This window comes from Manacus vitellinus, unplaced genomic scaffold, assembly GCF_001715985.3.
Source record: "Manacus vitellinus isolate BGI_N305 unplaced genomic scaffold, ASM171598v3 scaffold_8_pilon, whole genome shotgun sequence".
Taxonomy (NCBI): Eukaryota; Metazoa; Chordata; class Aves; order Passeriformes; family Pipridae; genus Manacus; species Manacus vitellinus.
Window position 1 is genome coordinate 23,098,574 of NW_021940864.1, and position 17,164 is coordinate 23,115,737.

The 17,164-nt window shown below is 43.1% G+C and overlaps 1 protein-coding gene across 1 annotated transcript in view; it reads right to left on the reverse strand.

Annotated features, from left to right (window-relative positions):
• KIF26B (kinesin family member 26B) overlaps positions 1 to 17,164 on the reverse strand; it is a 197,497-nt gene that overhangs the window by 13,387 nt on the left and 166,946 nt on the right. Inside the window, exons 9-10 of the mRNA XM_018085040.1 lie at positions 7,925 to 8,087; positions 3,379 to 6,811 (exon numbers count right to left, since the gene is read on the reverse strand). Of these exons, the coding sequence (XP_017940529.1) occupies positions 3,379 to 6,811; positions 7,925 to 8,087 (3,596 nt within the window). The remainder of the gene's footprint in view (positions 1 to 3,378; positions 6,812 to 7,924; positions 8,088 to 17,164) is intronic.

Below are 17,164 nucleotides of genomic sequence, written 5' to 3' on the forward strand. Positions count from 1 at the left end.
GTGATTCTCTTAAAGACTCTTTAGAGCTCCTTTTACAGGGGCCTTGGGCTGATTCATGTTGATCGTGTCTGACAGCTAGCATTTCTGTTAATAATAATCATAAATAAAGTGGACAAGGTTGCCTGACCTGAAATGAGCATATCTATAGTGCCATATCCATTACAGCACAGTGGATCTGTGGCCGCAAATCAGGAAAGGTCCAGTGCTCTTGACATTTTGTATTAAAATAATATCTGTCTTTTAAGAGCTCAGAATCTTTGTATGCTATCTTTTTCATTAAAAATTTTTCCTTAGGAGAGACCATTCATGCTTATAAGAACGGAGATATTACAGAGGATGAAAGATTGCAAAACTTCACAATTCTTTATTATGCAATAAAAATACATTTGTGAACAGCTCTATTCTCCCTTATATCTCACCTCCTCCTTCATGTTCTCCTGCATTGAAGTAATAATCCTGGGTTTATGCCATCATAAATCGGCTGACATGTGAAAAATTATACTATTATCAAACACATCAAAACAGAATTATGATTTCACTGCTGCAGGACCAAATGCAAACTGGATCTGGGCTAAAAGAAAGTGAAACTTGATTAATTTCTGGGCAGTGGTTTGCTACTAGATAGGGATGGTGATAATTTTTTTTTTCTTTAGTTTCTATGAAACCCCTTGTACTTATGCACAAATACAGGTCATTCCAAACAATACAGGAATTACTTGCTGATATAGGCAATCACATGCAAAAGTAAAGTTCCACAGATGATACACTCAAAATCTCTCCACATCAGATGACAAGCTGAATTAAGAGAGAAGCTTTGTAAATTACTTTGAGGGAGGTTGATGCTCTAGGCTATGCCAAGTCCACTGGGGCAGGCAACTTCCAAGGACACAGGCTCTCCACTGAAAGCCCTCCACCCCCATTCAGGTCCAGATAACTGCAACATTGAGGACAAAGGAAAGAGGAACAAACCCACACCAGAAATTAGAATAAAGAGATGAAGCTCTTGGCCAACAAAAAAAAAAAGCTGTGCTTGGTGAAAAAGACAGGTTAGATGTTACACAGCAGTAGAAAAGTAGCAAAGCTAGGACTCCTCATGGTTCCTTCTAAGGAAAGGTTCTTGCTTGCCCCTTCACTTGCTAACTTTGCATGTCTGTACTGTGTGACAAACCAGTGTCAATGTTCTGCCACGTAGGCTCAAGGCTGGAAAAGTCTCTTCTCACCTGGTGTGTCCTCCTGACTGCTACAAGAACAACCTGAAACCTGAGTCTCAAATAGTCCTCTCCTCCAAAACTCCCTTCTTTTGGCCACAAACACAATGTTCAGTCCTGCACAGGGGTTATCAAAAGCCAAAGTTGTGAGCCAAAATACAGCCCTGGTATAAAATACAACAAACACATCTGAAGCTCGTCTGTCATTACAACACAGAGGTAATGCTTTTCCCACTCATATCTCCAGCCTTGTCCAGCCTCCAATGTGCTATCAAAGCAGAGAGAAGTGAAATGAAACTAGTTTTATGAGCATCAGAGTAAACAAATCCTGGTCTTCTACTGATTTACTTTTGGGAGGAACTCTTGAGTCTAAAGAAATCAGAGGCTCTGCCTAAAGCTTTTCTCAGAGTATTTTTATAAAATATCTCCCCTAGGGAAAGAGTGGGGGGGTGGGAGACATTGTTCTCTAGTGTCTAATCTGTTCCTTCATCTGCACAGCTGCCTGTTTTCACAGAACTTGATAAATTTTTGCATCTAAATGACCTGTGGAAAAAGTCTATGTTACATGGGCAACTTCTCCACAAGGCACAATCCAGTTGTCAGCATGCACACACAAATTCCATCACTGTGGACAGCTTTGTTTTCCTTTTCCACAACACACAAATCATCCCTATTTTTCTTGCAAGTTTATATTTGAAAGGAGCTTTTAGAGGAAGAGCTCCTCAGAAAGAGGAAAATCAAATTATTACCACTTAAACTGAAGGGATAGGAAAGATATTTTTTCACAGGATGCAAAATTAACTTCAGAAAGATTATTTAATCACTTCAACTGGGTTTGCAGTATGTAGAGTGATCACTTTCAGATGCATACTCTGAACAGGTACAATCAGCCATGCATTTATGGATATTGTTTTAATAGCGGTATCTATAGCATTCACATCTGTGTTGAATGTGTTCTTCCTGCCACCATAGTCAAGAGCATAAAGAAAGAGAGAGTTATGCATTACTCAGTTTGTTCACTGCAAATGAGGTGAGTATTGTAGCAAGTGGAATGGCTGGTGACTTAGGAAAACTACAAGAAAAAAAATTTTGGACAGCCAGAGCTACTGTAGGATTAGTCACTGATACTCCACATACCTGTGTACACCAGTTCCAATGTCAATGTGCATTTTTTTCAAAAGTAGGTTAGGCAGGACTTGCACTACAGGTTGGGAAAACAGCGTCCAGGAAAAAGGCGAGCTGACCAGCTCATGAATGCTCCCCATCCCTGTTCTGCAACTTTATGAAACTCATTCTGGTGGGAATATGTACAAGTTGCAACTGCACAGACTCTTGGTATTACACAGGAGGTTCTTGTCATCTAATAAAAATGTCCTGATGTAGTGTGAAAGCTACCGAGGATTATATCTGAACAAAGGTGAAGTCTTTCTGATTTGTATCATGATCACTAAAAAGGTTTCAGTTGCAAGTCCTTCAGTGCAGTAGTTCCTATATATTGTTCTTAATATAATCTGTTATTTTTTATCAATAAATTAGTGGGAAAAGGAGTCTCAAGTCAAAACTTAAAAAGCAAGAATTTCAGACACAAGATAACATCTTTCAAGGCACATGGGTGCAATTCGTTCCATCTTCTATGCAGGAAGAAAGAATTCAGCAGTTTCAGATGTAGGGCATCTTGCACCTTTGGGTATCCAGAGCACACAAGGAAAAAAACTGGGCTCACAACAGATGTAGCTATTTGGCAAGACTCTGGTTTTGGGCTGGTGAAATGTGCATAATAAGAAGGAAGTCTGTGTCCAAAGTGCTTAAGAGTAACAATTACATTTCATGGCCTAACAAAGGCATCTTTCGGGAATCAAATCACAAGTATATTTGTATAAATAAATACTTGAATGTGGCTGTCATTGGCATTACTAACCAATTTTTGTTCATCTGAAGTAAACCTAAGTGAAACAGGTGTGGGAGAGACTCCACTGCCAAGGCAATGAAACCACAAAGGATTTGTGCATGTTCCAAACTGAAGCAAGGCAGAGCCTAGGAAACTTACCCTGTCCTCTCTTCTCAGCTAAGAATGGTATTTAACTAGCTTACCTTTAGAGCTAGCCTACCCACCATATTACTAGTTACCTGCTTTGATCTGCATCCCTCTTTCACACCACCACAAGCTTACCTGCATTTGATCGTTTCTTTGGATTTTTGAGACTTCGGCACCTGCCGCTCGCAGAGCTACTGTTCTCGCTCATGGAGTCTTGAGCTGATGAGGCACTCCCTGTCGCCTCGCTGTCCCTCATCATGCTCTCATAGCCACTGCTCCCCCCGCTGTGGTAGAAGAGGGCTGTTTTCCCCATGGCAGGGGGCAGCTCCCCACTCAGGACACTGCTATTGTCGCTCCCATGGCCACTGCTGCAGCGGTGAGGTTTCCGAGGAGGGGTGATCTTGCTGTAAGGTGAAGGCAGCATGTGAACAGCTGGCTTCTCATCTCCGGGAAGGCCCCCACGCTCATCTGCCTCTGAGCTTCCCTGCAGCTGTAAGCCTCTGGCACTGGCACTCCCTTGGAGCAGCTCTGAAATCCGCCCATTGACAGCCCGAAGAGGCAATTTGGAAGCAAGGCTGGAGCCCCGGCTTCTGCTGAGGGACTGCATTGACCAGGACATGTTCTTCCCACTTGGGGGCAAACTGGAGCTCTGCCCTACGGACTGAGGCAGAGATTTGGTGGAGAAGCTGAGTGTTTTGGTGGCAGAGGCAGACAGGCTGCGGGCCTTGGGACTTGCCAGCAGGAGCTTGCTGACTGCAGAGATCTTTGACTGGCTGGCTTTTGGGGAGGCACCTGCTGACTGGGAGAGGCCCGAGTTGGTGGGTGAGGACATGGCACTGCGGCTGAGGCTCCTTCCAGCCCTGGGCATTGTGGTGTCTCTGCCAGGGCTCATCTTGGAGCTCACAGATGACAGGCTTTCTGCTCTTTCCAGTGACAAACACTCGTAGTGGCTTCCTGTGGACCTCCCAAGGGAGTTGGTCCTGCTGGCAAGCTGCTCCAGTTTGGCACTGAAGAGCTTGCTGCTGCTGTTGTTGACACTGCTATCAATGCCAGGGCCCTTTTGTTTGGGATTCAGCTCCTCAGGGAAGCTGGCCAGGAAGGACACAGGCTGGCTGGAGGGACTGCTCGTGGTGCTGCTGGCTGCACTGTGCTGGGGGCTGGCTCTGTTCTTCTGATCCAAGCTTGACTTTCTCACTGGTGGCAGAGGAGGGGTCCCTTTGGGACGAGTGAGGATGCAGTGTTTGGGAGATACCATTTTCTTGTCAAGACTAGCCTTAGAAAACAGGAGAAGGGCAGGAGAACTGACTCCACTGCTGTCAGTGGCCGTAGGATGGAGATGACTGTCAGACTCCTCCACCTTGCTTGCCTTCGGGAGGCCTCGAGGGAGGCTAAAATTCTTCAAGCCATCACTGGAATGAACAGGACTTTGGGTTGCAGAGCTAGATGCTGCCACCTCACACCCATCCACAATCCTTTTTAGACTGTCAGATCCTGGTGAAATAGAAGCATCCCCACTGCTGGTGCTAAACCTGTCCACTGAGGACTGCTTTGTGCTGTGCTCGGGCTTGGCTGAAACCACAGCCGTGTCAGGCCTTGGCCCATCACTGCTCTCAGAGCTGTCCTTTTTAACATCTTCTTCTCTCTTCAGCCAAGGGTCTTCAAATTTGATATCCTTCTTAGCACTAGATTCTTTCCTGTCATGGGGATGAGTAACCTTTGTGTCTACAGTTACTGCCGGTACAGCATCATCAGTGTCTTGTGCTTTGAAGGGATTAACAGCAATACATGGGTACACAGTAATGTTTGTCTTCATTGGGATGTAGCCTTCACAGCTGCTAAGGCTTGTGGTGTTTTTGATTGTGACAGTAGTTTTTCCTAGAGCTGATATTTTACAGCCTTTGATGGGTGGCACTTTGCCGAAAGCTTCCTCCCCCATTTCCGACAGTATAAGCATGTTGTCAGCCACTGACTTCTGTTTATCACTTACACAAATCATGCTGGCACTTTGTATGGTGCTTGCAAACTCAGAGACAGGGGGTTCTGCCATAGCTTCCCCATGCCCATAGCATGCCTGGGCTATGAAGCTATGGCACGACTGTTCACCATCACTCCCTGTGCTCATTTCACTCAACCATGAGCTGATGGATGAGCGCCTGCTGCCATCATCTTGGGATTTGTCATCTAGACTCAACTTTGGAAGTGGAAGGAACTGTGTGATGCTGACTTCAGACACAGGAGCTGCACTGGAGTAACATTCAAGATCTTCAGATATGCTGCTGATAATACTGACTGGTCTAGACCCAGAGGCCAAAGCCTGCACTGAGCAGTCACTGTTAAAACTGATGATACTGGTTGGGCGCCCATTGTCAAGGACCCCACTAATGGTTAGCTCTTCTACAAGAGTGAACACCAGCTCGTCCTCTCCATTCAGCTCCAAAGGTTGCTGAACGGTCACCATGGTGGTGCTCAGAATCTCCTTCTTGGATTCTGGAGAAATGCTTTGCTGCTGATCTTCATTGAGAACAGTCTCTTCAAAATCTCCATTGCTGGAGGACACCGACTTCTTCATAATCTGAGGGCTCATGCCTACAGGTGGGGTCCGAATTTCTGGTTGTAATAAAGATTCACTAGATGTCATCCCAGCATCCTTACTCAGGGGAGCTGGTGGGGGAGTGGAGCTGGGCAGGACTCCTTTCTGTGTATAGACCTTGCACCTCTGGGAAGGAGAAGTTGGTGGCTTATACTCAGATGTCTTTGAGAGGCTTGCAATGCCAAGTCGGGGTGAACCCATTGGTCGAGGCTTGCCTTCCACAAATCCACAGGTGTTGAGCCCTTCTCTGCTGCTCTGTAAGCTGGTGCTGTGTGCTAATTGACAAGAGCTAAGCTCTTTACTAGAGCTGCCTGTTACACTCCTGGGAGAAGAAGGAGTTGAAAGATTAGTAAGAGCTCCAGAAGGAACAGGGGAGTGATTTCTCTTAGTTTTGCTGGGCGTTGCATTTATATTTTCCTTGGCTTCTCTATCAGGATGCTGACATTCTGGCATCGTATCTTCCTTATCTGACTCTGGTAAGTGGCTAAGTTCTGCCAGCTGGCTTGAGACAGAGCACTTAGACATCTGGTCTGAGCTAAATTGAGCAGGCATCTCTTCAAAGGGAAATTTGTCAGTCTCTTCACTGCCATCTATGCAATCCAGCCTCTCCTGGAGCTCTGCAAAGGTGTTGCACTTCAGGCAGTCTCTTTCAGATGTGCTGGGCCCTGACTCACTAATTTCCTCCAACCTGCCTTCATTTTTGGTTTTTTGCAGAGCAGGAACTATGGGAACAAAGTCAGGGGGACCCTCATTATCTGTCAGTTCCTTATCAGAAAGGGCAGTGCCATTGGGACCAACATAAATCACCGTATCACATGACTGCTCACTGCTGGATGAATAATCAGGATCACTTGATAAATGCAAAATAGGAAAGTCTGGGTCAACAGTGTTTCTAGAATGGAAAGGTCTCAGCTGGGTTGGCCTCCGCATCCTGCCCTCCTCACAAGAGCTTTCTCCTCCAGAAGAACTCGATGTGTACTGCAATATGAAAGAGAGTCTGTGATATTTCAGCATTGTAAACTGCTCCTTGCACAAACTGCATACACAAGAAGGTCACAGTCACATCTAAACTGGGATCTCTAAACTAAGGCACAGAGCTTTAAAGCTGCTTATCCACAGTCCTACAGCAAACACGCAATGGAGAACCCAATACTTCAACTCTGAGTCCCACTCAAAATCATGAGACTTCCAAAAAAAAGTGCTAAAAAAATTAATTAGGACCCCTCCCTTAGTTGAGCCTGTCCAAAGAAATCAGATATTTGGCAAAACCTTTGCTGATTTTGTGTGTGTGTGTGTGTGTGTGTAGAGGATCAAGAAAACTCATTACATATGACCCTCTTTGGTCCTACTTATAGTATATGGGATTGGATAACATGCACTCAGAGGTCTCTGGAGACACAGCGCTGCGACGATGTGTGGACCAAATTTCTTCACTTGCCTCTCTTCGGTCAATTGACAAAAAAATCTTTTGTCAATCTCTGGGCAGTCAATTTAAGTGAAACACATAACATTCACTTGTTCTGCTCAATTCACACCATAAGCTTCATAGAAGGAACCGGGACTCTAAAACATGAAAACAGGTACAGCCCATTCTCACTTGTTTCTTGGAAAATCCACCACCCTTATTTAGAAGCAGTAGGAATAAAAAAGGCACCAATGCTGCCAATGGACACACTGTTTTGCATTTATTTTGCTACTGCTCTCTCTGAGAAGCATAGAGAATCTGATACTTAATTAATCTCAATTTCCTTTAACTCTGCAGCAGTTTTGTTCCTTATTATTTCATTAGCACTAAGAGCATAATGGAAAATAAATGCTCTCTGACAGTTATATCATTAAATGAGGGCAGCTTACAAACCTGCTACAGCAGATATGTCTGAACTCACTCCTCTGTCTTTGAAACTGATGCATTTACCCGCCCTAGTCTCTGATATGTGCTCTGTGACACTTGCCTAGGACAGGGTATATACAACCCATACACTTTGGAATTGATTACTGATTTTTTACATTTTGCTCTACCCTATTAAGGAACCTTCAGGATCCTTTTTCCTCCCTCCTCCACCATCACAAGGGAGTTATACATTGTCTTACCTTAGTTTTCTTTTTCTTCATCCTTAGGACCCGTGATGCAATCTGGATGGTGGACAGTGTCTCAGCATAGTTCCCTGCAGTAGCTGAAATGTGAGCTATCATTGTGGTGCGGCAGTTCATATTCCCCAAGGACTCTCGAAGCAACATGGTGAGCTTGCTGTCTCTGTAAAATAAAATGAATTAAAGCTACATTAGCGAGCAAGGTTTCATTTCGGCCACCATGATGCAACTTGTGTCTTGGTAAGATATTTTCTCCTCTTTTTAATGGAATCCTAATTAGTTGCCTTCCTCAGGTTTAGGCTATGCTGCTTTTGCAGCTGAGCATGCTGAAAGACGCTGGACTACAATTCAAACTTCTTGTCCCAGTTCCTGCCTTCTGTCTTTTTCTGGTCTCAGTCCTACCAGCACTGTTACCACTGCCAAAACAGAGATGCAGACCAGCACTGGAGACCGTTAAGAAGCTAAAGCAGCACACATCAAACTGCTACCCTTTGGAAGTGCAGAGTGCGCAGGCAAACCCTGGCCCAGCTCTGGAGGACAAAGAGGGTAGTGGATTAGATTAGAGAACACAAATTTTTTCTTGCCTTCCAGGGCACTGGATAACTCAAGGTTAATAGTAGTTAAATCACTGAAGTCAATTTTGGATGCTGCTGGTGAAATACAAAACAATCAAGTCTTCAGACTTCACACAATTGTTCTTTCATATTAGATCTTTTCTTCCACTGAGGCGGAAATCAAATTTTCTCTTCTTGCCACTTACTCTATTGTTCAGCATCGGATAGCTTTTGAAATGCTGATGCCTTATTGTGGGGCTGTCTGTGACTGGACTGAGAATATGAATTTTAACAGCATGATGATGCATATAAAATAATTCTGTGGTGGTCATCTAATCCTGTAGTCAGAAATGCAAAATATACAATTTTTAAAGAGACATTTATCTACATGATGTACAGGTCAACTGGATGGTTACTTGGGAAATGGTATCCTCTTGAAGACAGCCTCTCCTATGCTAAAAGTTGTGGGTGATAGTTACGTACAGCTGAAAACAAAGACAGCGACAGTTTGATATTTATCTATTGGTAAAGAAATTGCTTTCACTGTTGCAATGACAGCAACACCTTCAGTGGCTGCGGATCAGACTTTTGGGGCTCACTGTTCAATATCTGCTAATCATCTGTGGTGCATGTGTGCCCTTGGTCATTCACTTGACATTTCCAACTCACAGGAACTCTTCATAAAGCTGCAACTGCTGGGAACTGAACCTATGCCTACCCGATTGGGACTGATGGACAAATACCAAAACTCTACGACCTCTCTTTTTGATTAATAAACAGCAGCATTTGGGTTGCATATTTTGATGCATCTAGCAATAACTCTGGAGAGCTCATAAATCGTGCATCTCCTGAGATTTCTAGTACTTACAATTTCAGCTTGGCTAGCAATACTGGAAGTAAAACATTTTTTCGTTTTGGGATTTCTGCTTCCATCTGCTCCAGACACAGTGAAGGCATCAGGTGTCTTTGAGAAGCAAACAAATATCCATACAGACTACACTGAGACAGCCTCACTCATTTCACTTGTGACCTAAGGCTGCTTTAAATCCACAGATTCAGAGTTAATAAGCTGCTGTATCTCAGGTTAGTGTCCCTCCTTTCCATCATGGAATAATTAAGATGTCAAATTTTGTACATCAGTTGCTGCCACTCCAATGCAGAGTAACGCGGAAATTATTAACATCTGCACAGAAATCAATAACAAGCCTTTCATTTGCCAATGCTTCTATCATAGCAAAACACGAGATGACAGAGGAAAGGGCAAAAGAATACATTCTAAACATGTTGGTCTCCTGAGAACATATAGCCCATGCAGCCAGCATCAGCAAACTGAGGTGTGGCTCAGTTTGCATTAGGTATATGCATTAGGAATATAAAATAATCTGTGCCATCTGCCTGTACTGAAACACACACTTGCAAGAAGAATGACAATGCAGAGGAAATACCTATTATATAATTCAAATGATCCTCTGACATATATCAGTTGGGAACTAAAGGGCAGATTTGTCAATGATTAAAGCATGAGACCTAGCAGTAAAAAGCTCAGCCAACACTGATTTCTAATTTCAGAGTTTGTTCATTCAGCAGCCAGCATCTTGACTATCAGCTTCACTCTGCACCAAGAAAAAATAATTAGCCTCGTGTCACTACTGTACACTTAAAAATAAAATAAAATAAAATTATGAAACAGATTTTTGTCAGTTCTGGACATTGTTATAAGACAAGTTCAGCTGTTCAAGGTTCACTGGTCTCTCACAATACCACCTACTAACTTTGGAAGGAATGAAAGAAAATAAAAGAGAATATAAAACACAAAAACGTGTGGCTTAATTTTGAACTCACTCTATCCTCTTCAATTAAAATATTGTTAAAATATTTTGGATGTCTCACTGAAATTTGCTTAACAGACAGTGTGAGACACAAAGTAGATGCTTTGTTCTTCTGAGAGCTGACATAGCATTTCTGCCTGAAAAAAATGGAAGGCTGTGAATTGTTTCATTAGGTGATTCATGAGCTGGTATTTGCAAATGCAAAATTTCCTGTGAAAGCAGAAGTTTTACAAAGAGGTCTGCACTTCTGCACTGGAAGTGCTTTGAGAAGCAAGACCTTTGTTGATCCTCTGGCTCTGTAAACTAAGTGACACAGAAATTTCGAAGAAGCTCACAGAAGGTCTGCTGCTCCTGCGTGCATGTTGCTCATTGTACTAAGCAGAGGCTGGCTAGCAGAACATCCCAGATTTCCCACAGCAGCATAGTGAAATGCAACAATGTTTTTATAGCAGACGAAACTTCAGGAATGCCAATGGTCTATTTCTATTCTGCTCCAAAAGCAATAAAAATTATATGCCAGAGCAGCACGATGACACCATTTAATATACCTGTCTTCATTTTAAATAAATTTCTATCCCATCAACTAATGTTTTTATAGTTTAGGAAATTCACCATAACCTATCATGAATATGAGGATGTAATACACAGAGAAAAATGAAGATGTGGTCAGGATACCACACTTCAGACTTCAATAACTGTATACTGGTAAGTCAATTCTGCAGTTTTTTCAGTATTTAAAAGTCACCTTATTTTTTTCTTATTACATCACTTGGTCTAATAAAATACATTACTCTTACACCTTTTCTTGCCTAGCTCCTTAGATAATCATGGCTACAGGAAAATGCTACTAAATATTATTCATACATGCCACACAGGTAAAACTCCAAGAGAAAGTATGCAAAGTTTTAACTCTAGGAAAGTCCAGAAGCAGGACCTCTGTGGGCAGGCAACTAAACTTAGATGTCTCTATGAAGTACGTCTGCAGGTGTGGCACAGAAGATTGCCAGGCAGAAATCTTCAGTTAATTCCATGGAGTAACAGCCCTCCATTTGAGGGTTTCTTGCTTCTCCATTCTGCTCCTTTTTCTCCTCTGTTATTTCCACCCTCTCATATTACAAAAGCTGCTGAAGGACTTACAGTGCTGTTAAGTCAAAATCCTTAATTTCATGACTAGATACTATTTTTACACTAGACCCCTACCTCAATCCCTGCACAGGAAAAACAGTGTTCACTGAACTATAAATTATTTAGTCCTTCATTTAATCCTTGCCTTGCACTGGACAGACTTGTCCATTATCTACTGTTATGACTAAACATACTCATCTCAGAACCCCGAACAACTGATTTCTTCAAAGGCTCTTTATTATTTTTTCTTTTCCCTGTGGAGTTCATCAATGCAGTATCCGATTAATGCCTCTGAGGCGAGGTACATAATCCTCTGATCATACCTGAAGCATTAAGTACAAGTGTTTGGTGTAAAGCACCAATCTTTCAGAATACTGATCATTGCATAGTCTTTCACGTTCAGCTAACTTTGACTTCTCTTGAACATAAAATGTGTCAGATGGTTCTCAGTCTGGGTACTCAAATAAAACAGGAACATACAATTAGTAGCCCATCTAAAAATTTTAGGAACACATTGGCAGAGCTAGTTCTGAACGTAGTACCGGTTCCCTTCAGAAGACCTTCCTTCACTTCCACAGTCCTCAATCCCAGTCTCCATACGCCTTCCAGTTTCTGTTACAAATCAGGGAAGGTTTTATTCACAATGACCACATTGCTGTACAGTCTCAATTCATGTGTAAAGCAAGTCGTTTATCTGCCTTGAAAAAGATGATACTTGGGGGGAATCCTGAACAGACAACACAATGTATAGCCCATTAATTTTGACATTTCCTGCCCCTGTAGCAATTGATTTCAAAATCCAAATGCTCGTATTATTTGTATTTTATGTAATTTCATGTGAATTTGTGGTTACACTTCAATGAGACTCCAGCAAGCCTGGAACATTCCTATATGTTAAATAGCCTCAGTTGCTGAACTAGATGGTGGCAGCAGCAGCCGCAGGCTGCCACCTTTTGTTTGGACAAGCAGTAAAGAAGGAGAACATGACTCACAATTTACCATGGGGTTTTGCTAGTATTTGCTGCCTATAGAAAAGCAGTGAGACTCAGGAGTATCACAATCCTTTGCAGTGCTGTAGGAAAGCTGTGCTCTAACGTGTTCATGCCCTTTTTGACATGCTCTTCTCTCGTCAAACAATCCTATTCTCTTCTATCAGTGTCTATCCGGGGGTTTCTTCATCTAATCTTCTTGCTTGTTCTTACTCCCACATCATGACACTCACCCCTAATTCCTCCCCTAAACAGCCTGGCAGAGCTCAGTTTCATCCTGCAGTGGTCTAATCAGCTGCACCAGACTTTGCCACTCTCCAGCACCACTGCTAGACACTCTTCCAGGATCAATCTCCTCTTTCTTCCCCTCTTCCTCCCACTAACATCCTTCACTGTCGTGAAGGTCCTCGTGACCTCCAAGGTCCCTCTACCCTCTGAAGTCCCCCTAATTGCTCACTGATACACAGCAGAGGAATCCCATAACTCTGCCATAATTTGACATGGCTGCATGAATCACAGTGCCCAGTTGAGGTGTAGGCCAGGGTGAGGGGGTGTAATATGGGCAGTGCCTTCCTGGATTTTCCTCTGCCAGGTCCTCCAGCTTGACAAGAATCCGTGCAAGCAATGTGTTCAAAGTAAGCTACACAGAAAAGAGGCAAATGGTAATTGCTTTTGTTTAGGGCTGCAAAATAGAATTCATGAATAGAAAATGAAGCAGTAAGAATAAATATTACGCTCAGGAAATTCACAGGAGTTTTCATTGCCCAGCATTTCATTCTGTATGGGAGACGCAAACACAGAATTGTTCCATAAAAAGAAGGCAATACTGGAGAGGAATATCCAGCTGAAATGTTAGAATAATGATTTTTCTGTGGAATTATTTAGCCAATTGTATTATATGCTTTGTTTTGGTCTTTCCCAAGACCACCTTAACATTTTTTTTGTCTTCCCTTTCCTCTCACTTTGCTGCTCTGAGGATTTTGGCTATTCAACAACTACAGCAGCACCATTAGGAATAGGAATAATAACATTCCACAAGAGAGACAATACAATAGTATAGTTAAGCTTTAGGAAGTGCAAGGCTGTGTTTGTGCTCTCTATTAATCATATACCTTAGTGTCTTCCTAGGCACTTGGCCAAAAGGAGAGAGTTGTCAGCTTGCTCAAGGTGTTATTGTTACAGCATCAGATGATGTATGCCCTCAGGTGTCTTGTAATCTAATTATTTATAGAGGTATGTCAAAGGAAAAATCTCAGTAACTATGGCAGTTATTTTTGATCGTGAAGTCTGCTCCTTTGAGCTGATGCACTGCTTTACTCACAGTAATAAATGCTTACATGACAAGGGAATCACATAAAGACTATATTTGGTTTTGGCTCTTATTGCATGGGAATAATCTCTACAGAGGAGAGTTTATAGCTCAAAAGGAACAAACCCAACAGCAGATGTTACAGGTGTGTAGCAGCTGAGTTCACAACAACCCAGTATAGTTTGCTTAGTTATGTCTTTCCTTTCTGCTAATAATTTTGATAGAGGGAGAGAGGAAATGGGAGCAATGTATGTAGGCACAGGCAAAATGAGGCTAGGTGGAGTCATAAAGCCCTTGGTGGTTCAGCCATATAAGCCTGGCTGTGTTAGCAGAACAAAGCAAGGCAGTTGAAGAAAGATGAGTAACATGTTGAACCTTTAACGTGGGGAATCCTTCACCTGGTGAAAGAAGGCATTGGGGAGATAATAAACTTGTTCCAGGTGGAAGCTCGCTAGCCTTAAAGGGAAAATAAAGCAAAGCGGAAATTTCCACTGCAAATGCAGTTAGTTATCTTGTATTAAGTACACTAGTACAACCCAGAACATTGTGCTCACTGCACAGGGGAAGGGAGAGCCAGCTAAAAGGACTATGCTGAGGGGATACTGTGCTTAGGTTCATGTACTGGGAAAATCACAGCCACATCTGGAAGGGATGTGATACTGCAGCAGTCAAGAGGTCAAGAGCAGGAGAAAGATATTGCTGCAGCCAAGTACGGGTTTTATATTTAAATTGTACTATCACAAAATGCATATCAAATGTAGGGGGATTCCCCCTACAATTGTTGTCTTTTAAGAGGAAATTTCATACTGAGAACAATCCTTGTGGTTTTGACATGTTCAACACATAAGCATATGGCAGATGCACAAAATAGCGTCTTTTTGTTTCTTTTCACCAAAGAGAGAAAATAAAATCAATGAGAGAAGGACAGAGTCCCACTGGTGAGGCTGCAACTCAAATCAGCTCAGTTTTTGGGCCCCTCACTACAAGAAGGACATTGAGGTGCTGGAGCATGCCCAGAGAGGAATGGAGCTGGTGAAGGGTCTGGAGCACAAGTCTTATGAGGAGCAGCTGAGGGAGCTGGGGTTGTTTAGCCTGGAGAAAAGGAGGCTCAGGGGAGACCTTATTGCTCTCTAAAACCACCTGAAAGGAGCTTGTAGCCAGGTGGGGGTTGGCCTCTTCTCCCAAATCTGGCCTCTTCTCCCCCTCACCAAGAAAGAGGCTCATTCAAGAGCCGTAACTTTTGTACAAAATTTGATCCAAAGCTGATGAAACTTAAACAGGCCACAAAACAGACAAGGAGTGCCCTGTTATTCAAAGATGACGTAAAAGTACCCTACTTCTTGAAAGTCCTTTTGCTACCTCATCTCAGCAATTCAGATTTATCCATAGTAGAACTCTCACAATAAAGCTACTGCTATCACACAACAACTTCACTTTTACCTTTACATACCAAAGAGTGCATGGTTTCTGACACTGCTAGCCCAGCTCTGAGCTGCACACCACTACACTAGCCCTGAAGATGCACAGAGAAAGATGTCTCCTCCATCTTCTCATTTCTGCCTTGTGCCAGCAATGGAGCTGAAGCTACTTGGCCTTCATTTAAATAACTCAATAACTCAATGAGAAAAAAGTTCCTTGCAGTCTTTTCCCGAGCTTCGTGAATTTATGTGGTTTGGTTCACTTGCATTTTGCATTTTAGCAATACCAAACTGAAGACATAAACCCTTATCTACAGGTCAATGTATTACTCAAATGAGAGCTAAGAGATCAAAATGTAGTTTAAAGTCATGCAGCACAGCACTTGCAAGAACAAGTTGTGCAGTGGGAGGGGGGAGGTGGTTGGGAGGGCAGCTCTACTGGAGACCAGTGATGGTTTCAGAGAGAAGTCTACACTGAAAATGAAAAAATTGATCCCTCTCTCCTCTGTACTCCAACTCCCAGCACAGAACCAAATGCCATTCACAAGCAACCATTAAAAACATGCAAACAAAGTTCAAAGATAATAAAAAAGAAAAGGATCCTACTGGTCTGCCTCATTAGAGTGCCAGCTCCTAATAAATTCTAGCTGAAAAACCAAAGCTCAATTAATCCAGGGAGCTAATTAGGCTCAGCAACTCTATTTGGAGCTAAAGCCAGATCCCCCAAAACTGTCAATGCCACTTGTTAAGAAAATGTGAGCAATAGGTAAACTACGATTTATAGGAGAAAAAAATCATACAGTTAAAACCTATAATGATCCAGATCTTAAATAATTTAAGAACTCTGCATGTGCTAACTTCTACCAAGGTACACTCATAAAAGGAAGGAAAAAGCCCTCTCTCTCCCATGCCTCCCTTTGTTCCCCTTACTTGAAAGCATTACGGCAACCACAGGTTTGCCTCAGCCTATCTGTATGGTTTGGTTTGTTTATATGAGAAGACAACAGTATATCTGCTATGGAATAGCAACTGGAGCAGCTTGGGAGCTTGCTTGCCTCTCCTCTGGGCTGCCTGCTCCCTGGCAGTGCAGCAGGAGTGCTGGGAAGGGTAGGGTTGGGATGTAGTTGGACAGTGCCTGTGCCTATAAGGCACATAGCAAGAAAAAGCATGAGGAAACACTCCCTGACATGTCCCTGAGGACACGTTATGGAAACCACTTTCATACTAGCCCTTCTAGTGGCTAAAATTGGCAGGAGCAGAGCAGACACACAGTGAGGGCATTTCCTCCACCACTCCATTATGATGAAGAGAAGGTCCCACTCCCCTTGCTCAACATCTTTCCTTCCAGCACTGATGCCCCCAGCTCCCACTGCCTTAATGGGGCCAAGCAGTGGGGAGATTAAAGCAAGGCTCTCGACTCTGCATTCAAGAGGCCAAGCAAAGGGCTTGTTTTTCAAAAGGCCTCAGCTCCCTGCAGCTGAGCTGCTGCCAGTCTCATCGTTGGGGTTCACACGTGCTGAAGAGCCCCCATCGGTGACAGCCCCTGCCAAGAGGGCAGGGCAGCAGTAACTTCAACTCCCCTTTCAGTGTAGATAAGCATCTACCTACCAGACTGGCATGAGTCATGTGTTACCCTCTGCCCAGCCAGAGGCAGCCACTGCTGTGCACACAGCGGCACCCATGAGCCCGAGCAGCAAGAAACAGCTTTGCCCTTTGCCTGCAAGGAGTGTTATGATTCATATGTACCAAGAGTGGAATACCAGGGTTATTTCCTCAAACGAAAATTAACTTCAAATGTTTGTAATTGATCCATGAATATTCATGATCTTTTGGGAGGATTTCATAATTACTTCATTCTGGTTAGGCTCATTTGATCTGCAGTAGCAACAGCAGTAGTTTACACTCCTTCATCAAGATGCCAACAATTTGGCAGCATGACCTTCCCAGTTTCCTGTGCTGGAGAGCAGCTCTAGTTATTCTAATTGCAATCCCAAATGGAGTGGTACCTGAAAATAA